Below are 20,113 nucleotides of genomic sequence, written 5' to 3'. Positions count from 1 at the left end.
GTGCGTTAGTCAATGAATTCTTTGTGTTTGTGCACTTTATCCGGTGACTCACACGCCACTCTCTGCTGTCCCTGTAGTGCTGAGTGTGGGTGAGGGTGGGTTCTGGGAGGGAACCGTGAGGGGACGGACCGGCTGGTTCCCCTCCGACTGCGTTGAGGAAGTGGCGCATCGCAGCCAAGACAGCCGCTCAGGTGACCACAAAACACCCCCGGGCATATGCACATGTCTGTACATCCACACAGCATGCTAGGCCCTGTCTCTCTTAACCTTGTCTGAGTATCTATTTATTTAGGTTGGTTTCTAATGACAACCTGGCCATTAAGTTATTTGCTATAGGTCGGCAGGTTGGGGCTTGTTGTGGTACTGCTTGTTGCTCTGATATGTCAGTGATACATGTGTCATTTTTCTATCTACTTTGTAACTTGATTCTCCCGTCACTCCTCGATGATGTAGGGCACACTTAAAGTGCAGTTTACATGACATTCACTCTTGGCTATGACATGATTACTATTTAGTTTTCCATGATGCTGACAGTAGCTACTTGCTGTAGCAAGTAGCTGACACATGTGGCAGCTACTTGCTGCCTCCCCTGTAAGTTGCTTTGGATGAAAGCATCTGCTACATCTACTACTACTTCTACTACTACTACTACTTTCGGCTGCTCCCGTTAGGGGTCACCACAGTGGATCATCCATTTCCATCTCTTCCTGTCCTCTGCATCTTCCTCTGTCACACCAGCCACCTGCATGTCCTCCCTCACCACATCCATCAACCTCCTCTTTGGCCTTCCTCTTTTCCTCTTGCCTGGCAGCTCCATATTCAGCGTCCTTCTCCCAATATACCCAGCATCTCTCCTCCACACATGTCCAAGCCATCTCAATCTTGCCTCTCTTGCTTTGTCTCCAAACTGTCCAACCTGAGCTGTCCCACTAATATACTCGTTCCTAGTCCTGTCCTCCTTTGTCACTCCCAATGAAAATCTTAGCATCTTCAACTCTGCCACCTCCAGCTCCACCTCCTGTCTTTTCGTCAGTGCCACTGTCTCGAAACCATATAACATAGCTGGTCTCACAACCATCTTGTAAACCTTCCCTTTAACTCTGGCTGGTACCCTTCTGTCACAAATCACTCCTGACACTCTTCTCCACCCACTCCACCCTGCCTGCACTCTCTTCTTCACCTCTCTCCTGCACTCCCCGTTACTTTGGACAGTTGACCCCAAGTATTTAAACTCATATGCCTTCGTCACCTTTACTCCTTGCATCCTTGCCATTCTGCTGTCTTGCTGGTACCTTTCTGTCTCAAATCACTCCTGACACTCTTCTCCACCCACTCCACCCTGCCTACACTCTCTTCTTCACCTCTCTCCTGCACTCCCCGTTACTTTGGACAGTTGACCCCAAGTATTTAAACTCATATGCCTTCGTCACCTTTACTCCTTGCATCCTTGACATTCTGCTGTCTTGCTGGTACCTTTCTGTCTCAAATCACTCCTGACACTCTTCTCCACCCACTCCACCCTGCCTACACGCTCTTCTTCACCATTTTAAAATTTTAAAATGTTAATTTTAACATGTTAACATTTTGTTAAAAGCATCTGCTACATGAGTCAACATGAATATAATGTAAATGTACTTGGCCATGTAGTTCCAGACTTGCAAGCGAGAGAAGTCACTATCATTATCATCTTATAGACATTTTTAAGTGTAAAGGTGTACAGTAGATATAGAAGTAGGCATTGTTGCAGTCCTGCTGATGTCTCCCTTTGTGGTGGGTTGCAGAGAGCCGTGGAGAGAGAGCCAAGAGGTTATTCCGCCATTACACTGTGGGATCCTACGACAGCTTTGACGCACCCAGGTAAGAGCATGGATGCCTTATTAATCAAAACTCAGCATGGCAAAACAGCCACCCATACTCACCCAGCATTTATGCCATGAAAAAAAAGAAAAAAGGAAGCAAATCCCTCTCTGGTTTTGGGCAATGTGTCATGTAGCCCTGAAAGCAGGCACATTGGTGTTTTGGGGTTTTTTTTAAATCTATTTCTAACAGCAGTTTCTTGCCTAGCCATGCTCTCATCAGATCACACAAGCACACATTCTGCTCATAGCCTTAAAATGACATCACAAAAAAATAAAACTAATTTTTTGTCATGTCATTTTCATGAATGATGTGATGTGAATGTTTATTTTTTTTAAATCAGTCTCGGTGATACATATTTTCATAATTCAAGTTAATTTATGGACTTATACAACATTAATGCTCTCCTCTTAAAACTTTTCAAGTCATGTCTTTTTGATTGGGAAAATCATTTTTTGGGTCAGTGGAGAATTGAAGCTGCATTACCAACATCAGCCATCATATGCCATAATATGCCAAGTTGGCAAATCTGACTCCTGTTTGTGGGAAACTTGGTAAGGTTGCTGATGACTACTGCTGATGTACCACATACAGCAGGGACATTTCCAATGAATGTTCTCTAAACATGCATGCTCTTTTCTCTCAAGGCCTTCTTTCATAATCATACAATTACCCACATGCACCTCATGACACTGGCCCAGCAGCCAGAACAGCCCCGGCCTTATAGTGGTATGCTGTTATCCTTTAGGCAGAGCCTCCTAGATGTCTAGAGTTTGAGTCTTGCTCCATGGCATTATGAAAAATAGCTTGTGAGGAAACAGGTTTTTACTTTCAATTTTCTCTGCCACATTTCCCAGGTCCATGTGATGATTTGAGATAGCAACTTTTTAGCCACAAGCCCGCCTCTCTTTTTTGTTGCCTATACTGATGCCCCATGCTCATAATAAGATAAGACAAAGCTGTGAGGGTTTTTTTTTGTTTTTTTTGGGGGGTTTTTTTGTATGGTTATATGGAATCTGATGAAGAAGGTTCATGGTGATTCATGATCATATATCGATTCGTATCTGGGGGCTGTGTGGTTTGATGTGCTGTGAATTATTCATACAGGATAGGATATGTCAGGGAATCTGTTTCATGTGTAATGGCCAATCTTACTGTGTTCACAATGGAGTTATTATAAATGGAGAAATCTGCCAGGGATGTTTTGATCAGCTTAGTGTCATTGACTTGACCTGTGCAAGAAGATGGACTTTAGTTATATCAGAATGTCAAAGGGAGAGCCACTACTTCTATGAATACGCTTTAGAATCAGAGCTGTATTGAAAGACTTCACTTACATGTGGGTTGATTTTGTCTTCACTGGTAAAGGTGATCTCGGGTGGTCCTGATGACTAATTCTGAAACCCACACTGGGTAGTCTGGTGTTATGATAGCAACCAGTTTTAATTGCAACACTGCCCCCCTGCCAAACAAAACTATTCATTCTGAACAGCTGTATTTAGTGCAGTGCCATGAGACTGTCCTGACAATCTACTACTTCCACTTTTGGCTGCTCCCGTTAGGGGTCGCCACAGCGGATCATCCGTTTCCATTTCTTCCTGTCCATGCCATTCACAAAAGAATACGATCTATGATCTTTGATTTTAAAGGTCAAGATTTTGTCTTTTACGATTGGCATGTGTGTGTGTGTGGGGGGGGGGTGTGGGGGGGGGTGTTGTGTGAAAGGGCAATTTCACTGGTTTTTATGTGTATCTCCAATCAGTGTTGATGGCAAATGTAGTCAATTGAAGCAATAAAATCCTCAGTGTGTGCTATATTGACAAGGAAATCTGAGTTCTCCTGGTCACGGAGATGTGCCGGCAGTGCCTACATGTACCAGGATGCATTGCATGCGAATGCGAATTCTTCCAAAATCTGCCGAGCTCATGGAGGTGGGCATGTCTTGCGGGTCTGTGAACAAAGAATGGCATCTTAAAATCTTCACTCTGATGAGAAAACTGAAAAACGACATAAATTGACTTGATATTGGATAAGTTTTATCGACAATAAACATGCCTTGGCCATATACTGAAACATTAGCAGCTGTTGTAAATACAAAACACAGTGCTCATTGTAATGCAAGTTGCCTAAGTGAAGACAACAAACAACGTAAGGGTAACGATACACTGCGTACCTTTTTGGCCACTATGATAAAGGAATGTGCTTGCCAACAGGACATTTAGTGAGACGTGGAAAAATATACTATATAACTTATCTGGGTAAGAAGAGGGTGCCGTGCAATCAGTACAGACGTGTTGAGAAAACCGCTTGTCTGTTGCGAGTATCACCACACCAGCCTATAGCTAGTACTTTGTTGGCCAGAATATAGCGTACAAACTCACTGGTCATCTGCCAGCCCTGCTTGTCTTGGTTGTCTTTTCCAGTTTATCTTCGGGATCCTGAAGAAAGTATCGGGGTCGGTGACAGCATCGAACAAAACCTACCCACGCTGAAATTCATTGCAGCAGAATGATTCAGTTTCTCTTGGCATCGGAGGGCAATTTGAGCAAAGGCACCACCAGTCGCTTTTTGCTCTGCACAGTAAAGGTCTTCGTGGGTCCAAAAATGCGTGCCCAAATCCAAAACGACCCAGAAATGTACTACCCAGAACTCAACCGGACTTGTCTATTATTTGAAAGCTGGGACCCGGATCCATGCAGAACCCAGAAATTTCAGATCCAAGGACGGACTGGTACTGAAAAATGGCCCTGGAATTCTTTACACTGGTCAGCCCACCACAACCAGCCTGCAGATACTCCACCACCTCTGCCCCATTGACACACATACAAACACACCAGCCCTTACTACCACCACTTATATGAATAATGGATGGATACTGTAGGCTACTGTAACATTAATAGAGCCATTTTAAGAGCAAGTGAAAGGTTTGTCACCAGCAGGCCACACACACACACACACACACACACACAAGTTTGGCACTTATCCTTATTAGGACATTGACTTCCATTCATTGTGGACAGGCTAACCCAAACCTTAACTATAACAAATTCATGCCTAACCACAACCGTAACCTAACCTCAGTTCACACCCTACCCCTAACCTTAACCAGGACGTCAGAAATGACGTTGTGCCTCACTAGGACCAGGCTTTGGTCTCCAAGAGGACTACTGGTCCCAACAAGGTTAGTGTTCATACCAGAAAAGATCTCCAAAAGGTAACAAAAACATGCACACACCTGTAGCATAGGCAGAAATGACAATGTGGGTGGGCACAGAGAAAATCAGGTGCCCGTCCGGTCTGTTAAATGCATATGTTAACCAAAATAGGCCATTACAACTATACTTGCCTGAATGCACCACAGTATAAGCCTCATACATCATCAGAGATAATGTTACAGACACCAAGATGAACATTAATAGCATCGGATAGCCTGGCATCCCGGCCACATATTCACACACACACACACACACACACACACACACACACACACACACACACACACACACACACACACACACACACACACACAGCTGACAGATGCAACAGCATCATTAATTAAGCATATGGATAGAGGTACACTGACACCAACATGCTCAGTCATGTTAAAGATGACACTTGAACATAGCCTGGCACTGTGGTCACATAAACCTCACACACACACACACACACACACACACATAAAATTCAATTGTACATCCAACAAAAAATAATATTGAAATAGCCAATAGACTACTATAGTCTGAAATTGTACATTACCTTACTTTTGTTGATTACAGCAGGAGACGATGGGGTTTGGTGTTGAACACTGAATTTCGTTATAGTCCAACGATTCAGTCAGTTCTTCCATAGGAAAACAGGGACAAAGAGTTCAGTCTGTATGTCATTATTGATGCCCTGATATCAGTTTTTATCCAACTGACAGTTGAAGGGAGACTTTCAACGGTACAGCTGCTGACGGGGAAGGGGCTGAATTAGCAGCCGTGTAAGTGTCGTTACTACTTGGCACTTGTGCAGTAAACTGGTGCAGGAGTAGGTGTCTGGCTTGAGAATGATGACTGAACATGAGCTGAATTCTCTTCCTCCTGCTCCCCGCGACGTCTTTTTGTGACAAACTTAAGCAAACCACCTTGTTTCACCGTGGTTTTTATCTTAACCTACATTACGTGGTTTTTATCTTAAAATACATCTTCCGCTTCCATTGTGGGAGGATGGCTGTGCGAATTCACGTTCGCAGTGGCCTCACCCAGTACCAGTGTGGGACAATGGCGGTGCGAATTCACATGTGCAGCAGCCTCACCCAGTACCATCCATGCAGTGTCTTTGTCCACGTCTGCGTCTAAGTTTTGTCTTCGTTTGATGGCTGGGAGAGCTGGCGCTGGATCGGGGCAGGCTAAGCTAACTGCTAGCCCATGCAGACCAGCAGTTCCGATAACACCGAGGATGGTCTATACTGTGGTGTTTTTGATGTCATCGTGAGGAGTGTGGGGAGGTGTGTTGAGGATGTCTGGCTGGGAAAGCTTGATCTGCTTCGTTCGGTGGGCCCGGGTACCACGGCACCTTCCTGGAGCTGCGTCCGAGGAGGAAACACCAAGGGTGACAGGACGCGGAAGCGGGGTGGGCTAAGTTAACTGCTAGCCCGTGCAGACCGGCGACTCCGACAGTCATCATGGCTGGCGTTCGTTCCCTTGGACAGTGATTTTTTTGTTTAGTTTGGATATATGTGTTAATTTGGGTGTGTGTGTTCTTGTAGTTTGTGTTTTTGTCTTTGTGTTGTACTGCTGTGGGCTGGGGAACGGCATTCCATTTCATTTCATGTACGCAAGTGCATGAAGTGAAACGTGTTCCTGATTCCTTCCTGATTAGCAGCAGCTAAGCTAACTAGCAGAAAGCAGGCTTCGTCTCCTCTGTGCAGTGTGCGTGGGCTGTACAGAGGGAAAAAGGAGGGGCTGCTCGCTATCTGGCATTTGCAAAATGCCCTGTCGTTCAAAAAAATCTGACCTATCATCATCATGACAAACAAGAAGCAAGAAACAAGCATTGTTTTATGTTTATTGGTTGCGTAGTTAGATAAATGAAACAGTATTCATTGACTGCTATTTACTTGATGATCCAGCAAAAAAGCAGGCCTTCTGAATGGGTGGGCCTGAGTGCCAAAAGTGATAGTGGGTGTGTTGAGGACGTGGGCAGGTGCACGATCAAAGTGGGGCGACGACATCTCTTGCTCTTGTGTTTGTTTAATGCACTGCTCAAGAAATTTAAAAAAAGGCTGCTCAAGCGGCCCACAGAGCGACCGGCCTATCCCGGTGCTCCCGATGGCCAGTCCGTCTATGGTCGGACCTGAACCCGGACGGGAGACACAGACCCGATCGGCACCAATTTCACAAGTGATTGCTATTAACAAGTTAACGATAATTTACAAGTTGCCAAAACAAACGCTTGTGTCTTACCTAATGTAACGTTAGTAGCCTCCTGGTCATGACGCATATAATCCATCCTCCTTGCCAAGAAAGTTGGTAAAATACATCCAGGTTTTCTGTTATTCCTCTCTTTCTGAGTGAAACAGCATGGCTAATCCACTCGTCATTTCATCTTAAACGTCCACTTGCTGTCACAGAGACAGACAGACAAGAGGAGGTTTATGGATATGGTGAGGGAGGACATGCAGGTGGCTGGTTTGACAGAGGAAGATTCAGAGGACAGGAAGAGATGGAAACGGATGATCCACTGTGGTGACCCCTAACGGGAGCAGCCGAAAGTAGTAGTAGTAGTAGTATTAGTATGATAAAGTAGTAGTAGTAGTAGTATGATAAATATAACTTCGACTGTTTGCCCTTTTGAATTAAAATGATTGCCCGTTTGTTGCCATGGCTGCTAACATTAGCATTGCTAATTTGCTGCCCTGTGCTCTCCGAGACGAGTCTGACCTCTGCTCTCTTGGCGCTGTTTGGTCATGGCCGGGTCTTCTCGGATTCACTCAGGTATTACACATTATGTTACAGACCCAGGGCCCACAGTAGTAGAACGGGACCCAACCCCGTCCCGATTGACAGTATAAAATGTGGGTCTGAACCCGTACAGGTGCTGGGTCGAGTCTCGGGTCTTAGGGTTCACTGTGGACCCGTGAGGACCTTTACAGTTCACATTCTGGATGGTCCTCGCTGGCCCTATCCTCTTGCTCGGCTAATGCAGTAGCAGCCTCGGCCTCTCTGCTGCATTTCTTGGAAACGTAGTTAGTTTGCCGTACAAGGCGAAGAGAACAAGGAAGGTTTTTTTTATTTTTGAGTGGCATTTAGAGCATGTCCCCTGGCTGAAGTGTGGGCGGAGACAAGAAATCCAAGCTGAACTTGTCCATAGTTCTTCCTTGTCACCAACTACGTCACTGACACGTTAAATGGCTTCGCTGGTGCCAGAAGAAGAACAGAGTTTGCTACTACGTCCCGGAGACACAGAGAACATTGGCAACAACTGCAGGTGTTTTTCACACTATATCCCCAGTTTGGATAGATCAGGATAAGGTTGAAAATCAGGGAAGTAGTCCTTTAACATGTGAGCTAATTTGGTATGCATCCTAACAGGTTGAGGCACCAGGACCTCCCTTCACTATGCTCACAGGAGGATAAACCACAAGTGGGTGATGAGTGTATACCTGGATTACTGTTTGGAGCAGTGGAAAGTCTCCTGTGTTGACTTTGGAGTGTAACTCCTCCTCATTAACTATGTGTAATACAATATCATTCCCTTTAATGTCACACATTTTCATCATGGTAAGAACACCTCTCTTTGAGGCAAACTCATTTTAGCATCCGAGGCTTGGCCTGAGCAAAGAGAATTATTTACATAGAAATAAACACATTATAATTCAAATGTATTATTAAAACTCAGTCCTTGACTCCCCCTGCTTTCCCCATGCCAGTCTTTGTCACTTTTTTTGTTCTTTCATTCCTCGTTCCTCTTTCCCTCATGCTCCCCCTCTTTCTCTCGCTCACCCTTGCACACATATATACACACAATCGTCAATTATTAACATACTTTTCATCACAAGTGACATTTTGTGCAAAGCGGCGGACAGAGCCGTGCAAATTCACGCCTGTAGGTTTGTGCTCATACCCATCCTGGATAACCAAGCATGTGTGCTCCAACATACACAGAGCTGCAACTGTTTGTTTGGCCAGGCAGCCATTGCTGACTCAGAGCCGCCCTCACACGGGCCTACTTTCAGAGCCTTTAACACTTTATGTATTATCTCACCTATTCCCCTGCGCCTCTCTTTCATTCCTCTATATTTGGCTACATCTCCTAACCATCTTTCTAGCTCTCCATCCCACCTTCTCTCTCTATCCATCACCATAATGCTTACCCCCCTGTACTTTTTAATTTTCTCTCTATCACCCGCCCCTGTGGTGTCTCCATCTGGAGGTCAGACAGTGAAGGGCACTCCAGAGGGAGAGAAGGATGAAGAGGGAGATGGAGAGCATAAGAAGGAGAGGGAAGGGGGAGCCTTGGAAGAAGAAAGAAAGGCTTTATGTGGTCAGAAAGAGGCAGGGAAGTGTAGAGAGATGGTTTTTGTGGAAGCAGAGGCATCCATCCATTATCCAAACCACTTATCCTGCTCTCAGGGTCGCGGGGATGCTGGAGCCTATCCCAGCAGTCACTGGGCGGCAGGTGGGGAGACACCCTGGACAGGCCACCAGGCCTTCACAGGGCCGGAAGCAGTGCAGTGCATTAAAAGGCGGGGGGGGGGGAGACACATTTCACCCTTATTTTGGATCATCATCTGTTCTGTGGATGATCATGTTTTATCAGAGAGAGTCACCACTCTCCAGACCTCGCCTCTCATCCCCAAACCAAACCCTGCCTTCTAACTGAGCGCCAGAGCTCCCTCACACTTCCTGACCACTCTGATAAGTCAGGCCTTTACAGCATACGACTAGCTGGGACATTCTTGTATAACAAGGCATGACCAAGACAGCAGTCAGCAAAATTAATGGCTGAAATTGGTAATGTGGTGTGGCGAATACATTAACAAGGAGGTGAGGTAAATGATCAGGGAGCCAGCTGTGACTTGTGAGAATGGGGAGCTTCTCTTTATGTTCACAGTGGCCTTCCACCTCAGATTTCTTTTTCATCGTTTGCATCCATCCGTACCACTTCTCAGTTATTTCTGTTTCTTTTCCATCCTTCTCCTCCTCTGTATTGATTTGTATATCTCCCCCCTTCTTCTTCTTCTTCTTCTTCTTCTTCTTCTCGTATCTGTATACGTTAGCTTCTCTGCTTCACATCTTCTAGTGAATAATGTAGCATACACCGCTCGTCGGATGTCCCCCCCCCTTTTTTTTTTCTCCCCAATTGTGTCTGGCCAATTACTCCACTCTTCCAAGCCATCCCTGGTCGCTGCTCCACCCCCTCTGTCAATCCAGGGAGGGCTGGAGACCAGCACATGCCTCCTCCGATACACGTGGAGTCGCGAGCCGCTTCTTTTCACCTGACAGTGAGGAGTTTCACCAGGGGGACATAGCACATGGGAGGATCACACTATTCCCCCAGTTCCCCTCCCCCCTGAACAGGCACCCCGACCGACCAGAGGAGGTGCTAGTGCAGCGACCAGGACACATACCCACATCCTGCTTCCCACCCTCAGACATGGCCAATGGCCTCTATGCATTACTGTAGTCCACTGGCTTCTGGTTTCTACTGCAGCAGTCATACCAGTTTCCTGTTTGTTGGCATGTGCTATTAACAATGGCATATTTTTCGTGATCCATCCGTCCGTCCGTGGACGTAACTTGATATGTACAACTTGAAACTTTTCACCCATTTGCTGGTAGGTGCAGGTGAAAGTTTGTTGACAATTCTGTCCATGTCGTTGACATTTATCCTTGCAGGCATCGCGAAAATATGCCATTGTCAGTAGCACACGCCAACAAACAGGAAACTGGTATGACCGCTGCAGTAGAAACCGGGAGTCAGTGGACTTGTGTCTGTAGGGACACCTGACCAAGCCGGCAGTAACACGGTATTCGAACCGGCGATCCCCGTGTTGGTGGGCGAAGGAATAGACCACTATGCTACGCAGACGTCGGATGTTTTTATCCAAAGTGTCCTGCAGTACCATGTGCCCGCACACTTTTAACATAGGTGGTCCATGCCGCAATCTAACCCTTAACCTTAACCGCTAGCAGATACTCCTAACCACCCTGTGTCTGAGTGCAGGGGAACTGTGCACCCTTGCTAGCACACTGAAGTTTACTGGGGCAACAGAGTGTGAAAGCGATACAAGGGATCGCACACACACACACACACACACACACACACACACACTTAAGAAGGAGGATAGAAGCATTGTTTTATAGCCATCTCAGCTAAGCCAGAAGGGGCACCTGCTCAGTTTATGCACATATACTACGTACTTCTGACTGAATCATTGTTGCATGTGTTCCCCCTCAATTTCTAACATTAAGTGGTCCAGACAAGTACTTGACTCAGCTGTGTAGCTGTCAGCTGCTGCTGAGACTTATTTCATAATGTAAACAGTATGGTGAACACAGGCAGGCTGGAACACTTAAATTTCATCATCTTTATCTTTATATGTAATACTGCCATCACTAAAAATCAACTCTAAGTTTATTATGTGTCAATGGCTCTGACATTTAAGCTATTTGGATCATGATTTAAAAAGATGCAAAATGTAAATTATCAGAAAGTGCCCCATTTTATCTGTATTCACCCTATTATTCATACTGTTTTTGTTTTTACTTACTTATTTTGTCTTATTCTTATTTTGCCTTGTCTGGTTTCATTTCTTTGTAAAGCACTTTGTAACATTGCTTTAGAAAAGTGCTATATAAACAAAGTTGTTATTATTATTGTTATTATTATTATTTAGACATTATAATTATGATAATTGTCTTAATTGGAGTTCATGCTTGTTGACCACCCTATAGGGTTTTTGGTCAGGAATCAGGAACATTTGTTTTTCATTTCATGTACTTGCGTACATGAAATGAAACGAAATATAATTTCCCCCCCAGCCCACAGCAGTGCAACACAAAGAAAACACATCCAAGAACTACAAGAACACATATATCCAAGCTCACACATATATCCAAACTAAACAAAAAAATCACTGTCCAAGAGAACCAACCAGGATGACTGTCAGAACTGCCGGTCTGCATGGGCTAGCAGTTAGCTTAGCATGCCCCGCTTCCGTGTCCTGTCAGACCGCCCTTGGTGTTTCCTCTTCGGGCACAGCTCCGGTCAGGGCCGTGGTCCCTGGGCCCACCGGACGCAGCAGACCAGGCTCCCTCAGCCGTTCCAACGCCAGCTCTCCCAGCCAGACACCCTTGATACACCTCCCCGCACTCCACATGACGACACCAAAAACACAGTCAATGCCAGGCAAGGCCGCTGCCAAACCGCCCTCGGTATTATCGCAACTGCTGGTCTGCATGGGCTAGCAGTTAGCTTAGCCTGCCCTGCTTCTGCGTCCTGTCAGACCGCCCTCGGTTTTTCCTCTTTGGGTGCAACTCCGGGCAGGGCCGTGGTCCCTGGGCCCACAGGACACAGCAGACCAAACTCCTCCAGCCGATCCAGTGCCAGCTCTCCCAGCCATCAAACAGACTTGGACTTGGGCAAAGACACTGCATGGACGGTGGTGAGTGAGGCCGCTGCAAATGTGAATTTGCACCGCCATCTTCACACACCGGAAGCGGAAAAACCATAGTTCACCAACCATAGTAAAAAAAGATCTGTGGGGAACTGTTACTTTGCAGTGATATTATTCATAATTAAACTGTTAATATATGAAACGTACAATAATGACACGGTAAAAAATAGGTAGCTTTATGAGTCGTTTTAATGCACACACCGTATTAGCTCAGTTTAGATTGTTTATTAGCCACACAACCAGTGCGGGTGGAGTTAGTTTTCGGTACAGCATGTTGAACTCTGCAGCACGTGGACAACAGCAGACACTCCACATATTATCACGGACAATACAGCCACACAATAGCAGAAACAACATATTGTCAAAGCATGTAAAACAACAGCACATGATGTGTGCTTATTCTCTCTCTCTCTCTCTCTCTCTCTCTCTCTCTCTCTCTCTCTCTCTCTCTCTCTCTCTCTCACGCACACACACACACACACACACATTGTACACTGAAATCACGGCAGTATAGCTTAACATGCGGGGAGGGAAACAAAAAGGGAGAGATGGGAGGAGACAGAGGACAAGAGCAGCCAGCATCCCTTAATACAAGAGGCTAAGGAGAGAGAGAGAGAGAGAGAGAGAGAGAGAGAGAGAGAGAGAGAGAGAGAGAGAGAGAGAGAGAGAGAGAGAGAGAAGGGGTTGGGGGAGCAGAGCGATGGAGAGAGAGAGAGCGTAGTGAGTACAGTGAGAGGAGAGGAGGGAGGGCAGGCGAGCCGACAGAAGACCGCTTCAACATACGTGGAGGGAGGTTCTGACAGAGATGATGTGAGTGCCTATTTGAGAGAATATGTGTACCCCCCCCCCCGCTCTCTCTCCCTCTCCCCTTCTCTCTCTGCCACTCAGCCCCAGCTGTTCTGTTCTCTGTCCTTCCTGTCTGCGTCGATGCGTCTCCTCCTTCTTCCTTCCCTGGCTCTACCCACTCATTCGCGCCTTCCGCTTTGTTTACATAAAATGTGAGGGGGGAAAAGTGGGGAGGGACCCTTTTGTGTGTGTGTGTGTGTGTGTGTGTGTGTGTGTGTGTGTGTGTGTGTGTGTGTGTGTGTGTGTGTGTGTGTGTTTTAGTGCACTCGCATGTTTATCTCCACATATGCATGCATACGTTTGTATGTCTTAGTCCAAGCTTAAGTTTTTTGTCACGTTGTGTGCCTGCATGTGCGTGTGTGTGTGTGTGCGTGTGTGCATGCACATGTATATATGTGCATGTGTGTGTGTGTGTGTGTGTGTGTGTGTGTGTTGAGAGTAGTTAATGATTTAAGAGAGTAGTGATTTAAGAGCACATGGGGGTCAATAAAGATGGAGAGGACAAACAGGCACCAGCAGGATGTGGTCAGTGTCAGGGCTTATCAGCCAGATGCAACCACGGTTAAACAGGCACAGAAACAAAGATATAAGGCTGAACTGCGCTTCCATGAGCAGATTTTGTTGTACCATCAGAACCAGGAACTGCACTCTGTATTTCCTCGGTTGTTACACAACATGCCTGCAACGGAGGACCAACTTAATCATTTCAGTTTCAATTAGCATGTGTCCTGTCATCCCCCTGAACGGATGAGTGTGAGCTGGAAGTTGGATGAGTGTAGGCTGGATGTTGGAAGTTGGATGAGTGTGGGTTGGAAGTTGGAAGTTGGGTGAGTGTGGGCTGGAAGTTGAGGAAGAGGATGGTCAAGGAGACCTAACCATTCTAGAAGGCACCAGTTTTTATGAATGGTGACTGATCAGCGTGATGGATCAGCAGGGAAGTCTGTTCAAATGGGGTATATCATGCAGCTCATGGAGCAGAGGAACAGCTCACAGATGAGAGTGAGATGGAGAGATAAAAAGAGGGAGATCAATAAATGTCGATAAAAACCGAGAGAGATGAAGAGGAGATGGAGTTGTCCTTGTGGTTGTGTTTGAGCTAACTTGTCTGTATGTATGAATGGTTATTATCTGTGTGTGTGTGTGTGAGATTTAGCATCATGTTTACACACAGCATGCATGACAAGCCCAGTCTCCGACCCAATCACCCCTTGCCCTCGTCATCCCCCCCACTCCAAATTACCTCATTTTTTTCTCTTCTTATTCCACCTCATCCCCCCTCCCCTTCCCTCTACCTCACTCCCTCCGCGTGCTCCCTCTCTCACTCTCCCGCTCTCTGTGTCGCAGTCACCATGAACCATTTCCATCTCCCTCTCTCTCTTTCTCCTTCCCATTTTCTGTCTCTCGCTCTTGTTTCCCTCTCTCACTCTCTCTCTCTCTCTCTTAAGTATGAAGCGGCTGGGAGAGCCAGGCCCTCTCCCTCTCTCCATCTCTCTCCCCTCGCTCTCCTCGTCCTCCTCCCCTCCTCTCGCGGCTGGCGCTCGCTGCTGTTTTGCTCAAAGACGAGAAGGAGAAGGAGAAGGAGCTGGAGAAGGAGGTGGAGGAGGAGGAGGAGGAGGAGGAGGAGGAGGAGGGGGAAATGGCGATGAAGGGATGCGGCGACGAGGATCTGTCCCTCTCCCTCTCCCTGTCTTCTTCCTGGCCGTCGTTAGGCCCCGTGAACAGGAGCGTCTGGTTCATTTACAGGTACCGCCGCGGCGCTTTGTCCCCCCCCCCCACCTCCTTCGCTCCAGGGGCTGGGATTGAGGGAAGTGGAGAGACAGAGGGCTTGGGGGGGGGGCAGGAAAATGATGAATGATGCGTGCTTGTGGACATGGATGGCAGGCTGGATTGATTACATAGTCGGCCGGATTGACAGATAGAATGTGTTGTAGCACACGCTTGCCAATCGACGTCAGTGTGTGTGTGTGTGTGTGTGTGTGTGTGAGAGTGTGAGTGTGTTTGTGTATGTGTATGTGTGGTGATGCTGAGGAGAGCTGGATGTATAAGCGATGCAGCTGTGCTGATGTTTTGCTGTATGAATCTTGTGTGTGCGTGTGTGTGTGTGTGTGTGTGTGTGTGTGTGTGTGTGTGCATGTCTGTTTCTTGCTCTCTCCTGACGATGCTTTGGTGATGTGCAGATTGTTTGTGCGTATGTATTTGAGGTGTGTGTATGTGTACGTGTGTGTGTGCGTGTGTGCGTGCATGCGTGCGTGTGTGCATGTGTGTGTCAGCACGTGTGCGTGCAGCGGGGCTTATTTGCTGCTGCTATGTGTTAGAGCCAAGTCATGGCAGGAGGATTTGGACAGCATGCTGGTGATGTGTGTCCATGTATGTGACGAGGCTGTTTTCTGTGAGTTGGCACGTTACTTTGCTGTGTGCTCAATGTCTTGTGTGCTCAGTATTGTTCTATTTCTGTTTGTGTGTGTGTGTGTGTGTGTGTGTGTGCAGTTTAAACAGTTATAGATAGCAGAGAGGTACACGATCCAAAGAATGTACATGATGCTTCGTGAGTTCAGGGGTGCAGGTTTCATGATGAGTCCCAGCATCTGTTGACACCGCCAGCTTGGCCAGACCTTATGACACACATGTGTTTCTTTTTCTAATACTCTTTAAACTGTTCAGTTGGAGCTGCACGTTCTGTGGGCCTTCCAGCGAGCAGCAGTCCTACGATGCTGGTCGCTGATGGCTTTTAGCAATGCTGTCATACGGTGAGCAACACCGAGTCCCAAAATCAGACACCGCTTTGATGACGGGGGGAACTGTTTCAGCATAGGTGCTGGTTGGATGGAATCCAATGGGATTAGTGCTTGGTGTGCACCTCTGAGTGAAAGCACTGAAACACACACACACACACACACACACACACACACACACACACACACACAGGGTACATATAGAATGGCCTATGTGGCACAGAGTAGTTATCAGTAGATGGGACCATTGACCTCTACTGTAGTTATTGAAGGGATGGTGTGGCTTCTCATTGGCAGGTGGCTTTACAAGCATGGTGCCATAACAGTAAAGTGGAAGGTAGATGGTTAAAAAATGAGACATCTTATTGCAAAAGTATGTGTAACAATCATGAATGACTAGACTCACTAGCCCATTGGCTAACGGGTCGGGCCCTTTAGTTGACTGGTTAGTGCAGTCGTCCGTGGTGCGGGAGACCCGGGTTCGTGTCCTGGCTGCCCCCTGAATTCACTACATTGGTGTTAGAAGTGGGATGGTGAGATCGTGAGGCCATCGGAAGTGCGTGCTCCCAGAGGCGTGAGGGAGCTGGTGGGTTGTCATGGATCTCCTCGAGACATGCTTTCAGGTTTCTCACATACTGGGAGTGAGATTTAGGAGTACCGTCTTTAACAGGTAAACCAAACGCACGTCTCGAGGAGATCCATGACAACCTTTCAGCTCCCTCATGCCTCTGGGTGCATGCGCTTCTGATGGCCTCACGGTCTCACCATCCCACTTCTGACACCAATGTGGTGAGTTCAGGGGGCAGCCGGGAACTGCCACAGCCAGGACGTGAACCCGGGTCTCCTCCATCACGGACAACTACGTTAACCATTCGACTAAAGGGTCCGACCCGTTAGCCAATGGGCTAGCGAGTCCACTCATTTGTGATTGTTACGTATGTTTTTGCATTGTGCAGTACATAGGTTTTGCATTTATGCACTTGTGTGTGTATGTGCACATATACGTATGTTCGCTTTCTGTTCATGAGGTCAGTCAACATGCAGAGTTGTAAAAACCAGGTCCAGAAAGTAAATGTCCAAACCGTGTACTTGCTCCAACCATGTTACTAAACCAGCTGATTTCATTAACTAGTTTTCCCTACCTAGGTAAGGAGTGGTGTTGACTAGAATCTGCTAGTGTAGTGCATGAGTGGAGCAAATACATCGTTTGGACTTCTACTTTCTGGACCTGGTTTTTACAACTCTGGTCACACGGCGTGCCTGACAGCAGAGATGGAGAGATTGAGAAGAAGAGAGACACATAGACAAAATGAGACGACAATGTCCATCAGTGTTGATCGATATGAAAACAGGATGGGAGGAAAGGTGGAAAGAAAATCATATGTTATTATTAGTATTTGAGAAAAGGAGACAGTTGTGAATACAGAAGGTGGGGTGGCAGAGGTGGGCCGTAGAGACGAAAAAGAGATGAAGAAAGGCAGCAGCAGAAGAAGAATAGACAGATGAACAGATGGAGTGGGCCTGGTCTATTTGGGTGTGCAGGGATTATCAGCATGTGGTTACAGCATGTCACAGCTGATACAGTAGCCATACCTTTCTACCTCACTCATGACTGAATGAGTGTGTGTCTGCCTGGTGGTCCATGTGTGTGACTGGCTGGTTACTCCATTTACTGAAATAAGGCTGTGTCATGGCCCGCAGCGGGACTTGAGCATCGGCTGCAGGCCGGCTGACTTGTTGAACAAATGGGACAGAACGTTGTCTTTATTGAAGGAACTCCTCAGCACCTGAGCAATAGTTTCATTTCCGTTTCCGGTGTGGGAAGATGGTGGCGTGAATTCACGTTTGCAGCGGCCTCACCCAGTATTGTCCATGCAGTGTCTTTGTCCAGGTCTGCGTTTAAGTTTTGTCTTCGTTTGATGGCTGGGAGAGCTTGGTCTACTACGTCCTGTGGGTCCAGGGATCACGGCCCTGCCCGGAGCTGTGCCCGAAGAGGTAACACCGAGGGCGGTCTGACAGGATGCAGAAGCGGGGCAGGCTAAGCTAACTGCTAGCCCATGCAGACCGGCAGTTCCGATAACATTGAGGGCGGTCTGGTGTCCGCCTTGCCTGGCATTGACTGTGTTTTTAGTGTCGTCGTGTGGAGTGCGGGGAGGTGTGTCGAGGGTGTCTGGCTGGGAGAGCTAGTGTTGGATCAGCTGGGGGAGCTTGGTCTGCTGTGTCCTGTAGGCCCGAGGACCACAGCCCTGACCAGAGCTGCGCCCGAGGAGGAAGCACCGAGGGCGGTCTGACAGGATGTGGAAGTGGGGCAGGCTAAGCTAACTGCTAGCCCATGCAGACCGGCAGTTCTGACAGTCATCCTGGCTGGCGTTCCTTCCCTTAGACAGTGATTTTATTTTTTGTTTTGTTTAGATATATATGTTAGTTAGTATGTGTGTTCTTGAAGTTCTGGTAGTTTTGGGATATGTGGTTTTGTCTTTGTGTTGCACTGCTGTGGGCTGGGGGAAACGATGTTTCATTTCATTTCATGTACTTCCATACATGAAATGAAATGACAAATAAAGTGTTCCTGATTCCTGATATCAGTTTGCTTACTGAGTCCACATCACGTCCCCGCTCACTCGTTCCTCCCTTCACACACATACAGATGAGACGAAACCTTTGGTGACGATCTCACCGATCGAGCGGCACATTCCGTGAATCCATCCTTTGGATTCAAAGGGAATCAGTTGTGGTGGGAATATCTCCAGCAGACCTGACATGTTCTGAGCATTTGAGGAAATCTATCTAATCTGATCATAGCAGTTGTCTGGATATAAACAATTCATGCCAGCAATTGGTGCTCTTATGTCAGTGGCATCAAACCACTTGACGTGGAAAGCCATGTGAATGCCAGGTTTTCATCCCCACATAACACTACAGCAGCTATTTGACTCATTAGTTGTAAACGCTTGCCTCTCTAAACAGCTGTTAAACTGTTCTGCTGCAATGAAAACCTTTGTGCGTGGCTCATGATAGCACAGTTTCTGACACCACTGTCCTAAGTAACATCTTCCTCATTAACTGGTACATGTCATGCAGATAACTCACAGACAGTGGCAGCCTTTATTTTATCACTGTTGATATGGTCCATTCTTACCCACGTCTGCTCTCAAGAACTTTGAACTACTTCAGACAAGCAGACAAACATAATCCCAGCATGCCTTTTGGTTCCACACTTGAGGGATCTCTGTTTTCTCCCATCCCAGACTAATTCTGTGCCATTACATAGTGCCGCTTTGTGCATGCCGCTCTCTGGCATAGAGCGACACAAGTTAGTTTCCCTGTGTCCAGTTTTAGCTGTTGCTGAGGCAACAGGCTGTGCCTTCATATACAGTCTACCTCTGAGGTCGTGGAGCGACCGTCTCAGGGCTCGCTGACAAACCAATGCCAGAGAGAGAGGGGAGCAGAGAAACACGCCCATTTTACCACAACCACCTGCACACTGCAGCACCGGCTGACTGGTGGTGATGTGGAGGTGCTGTGGAGGTGATGTAGAGGTGCTGTGGAGGTGCTGTGGAGGTGATGTCATCTTCTGAGCAGACTTCAGGTAGACAGTCAGGAAGTAGACAGACCACTGACAGAACTACAGAAACACATGCTTCACTATCAGATTCAGTTCGCAAGGTTTCTGTGGGTCTTGAGGAAATCTTGGAATTAATGCATACAACAGATTTGAAGTCCCTTTAAGGCTTGCTTAAATGTTTATATGCTTATCAGCTTTTAAAGCCTTGAAAATGTTTAAAGCCTTTTCTCAGCGAGGTGTTTTTTTTTTTTTTAGAAAACTAAAAAAAAAACGAGCAGATCTACATTCTGATTGGTCCACAGCTCATATATGCATGTATTTCACTTGAACATAAACATATATTTCATGCTATTTGGCATTAAAACTATAATGTCCTGTTTATCTGGCTTCTTCCGAGCTCTGCTGTCCCTTCCCTCCAATAAAAACCCTCTCCTGGTGCAATATGTAACA

General features: G+C 46.8%; 1 protein-coding gene across 1 annotated transcript in view; it reads left to right on the top strand.

The window, feature by feature from the left end:
* shank1 (SH3 and multiple ankyrin repeat domains 1) overlaps positions 1–20,113 on the top strand; it is a 109,840-nt gene that overhangs the window by 35,977 nt on the left and 53,750 nt on the right. The window contains exons 13-14 of the mRNA XM_056287803.1: positions 78–191; positions 1,782–1,857. Of these exons, the coding sequence (XP_056143778.1) occupies positions 78–191; positions 1,782–1,857 (190 nt within the window). The remainder of the gene's footprint in view (positions 1–77; positions 192–1,781; positions 1,858–20,113) is intronic.

Source organism: Lampris incognitus, chromosome 10 (assembly GCF_029633865.1).
Source record: "Lampris incognitus isolate fLamInc1 chromosome 10, fLamInc1.hap2, whole genome shotgun sequence".
NCBI classification, from domain to species: domain Eukaryota; kingdom Metazoa; phylum Chordata; class Actinopteri; order Lampriformes; family Lampridae; genus Lampris; species Lampris incognitus.
This window is presented reverse-complemented; position numbering and strand designations above follow the sequence as displayed.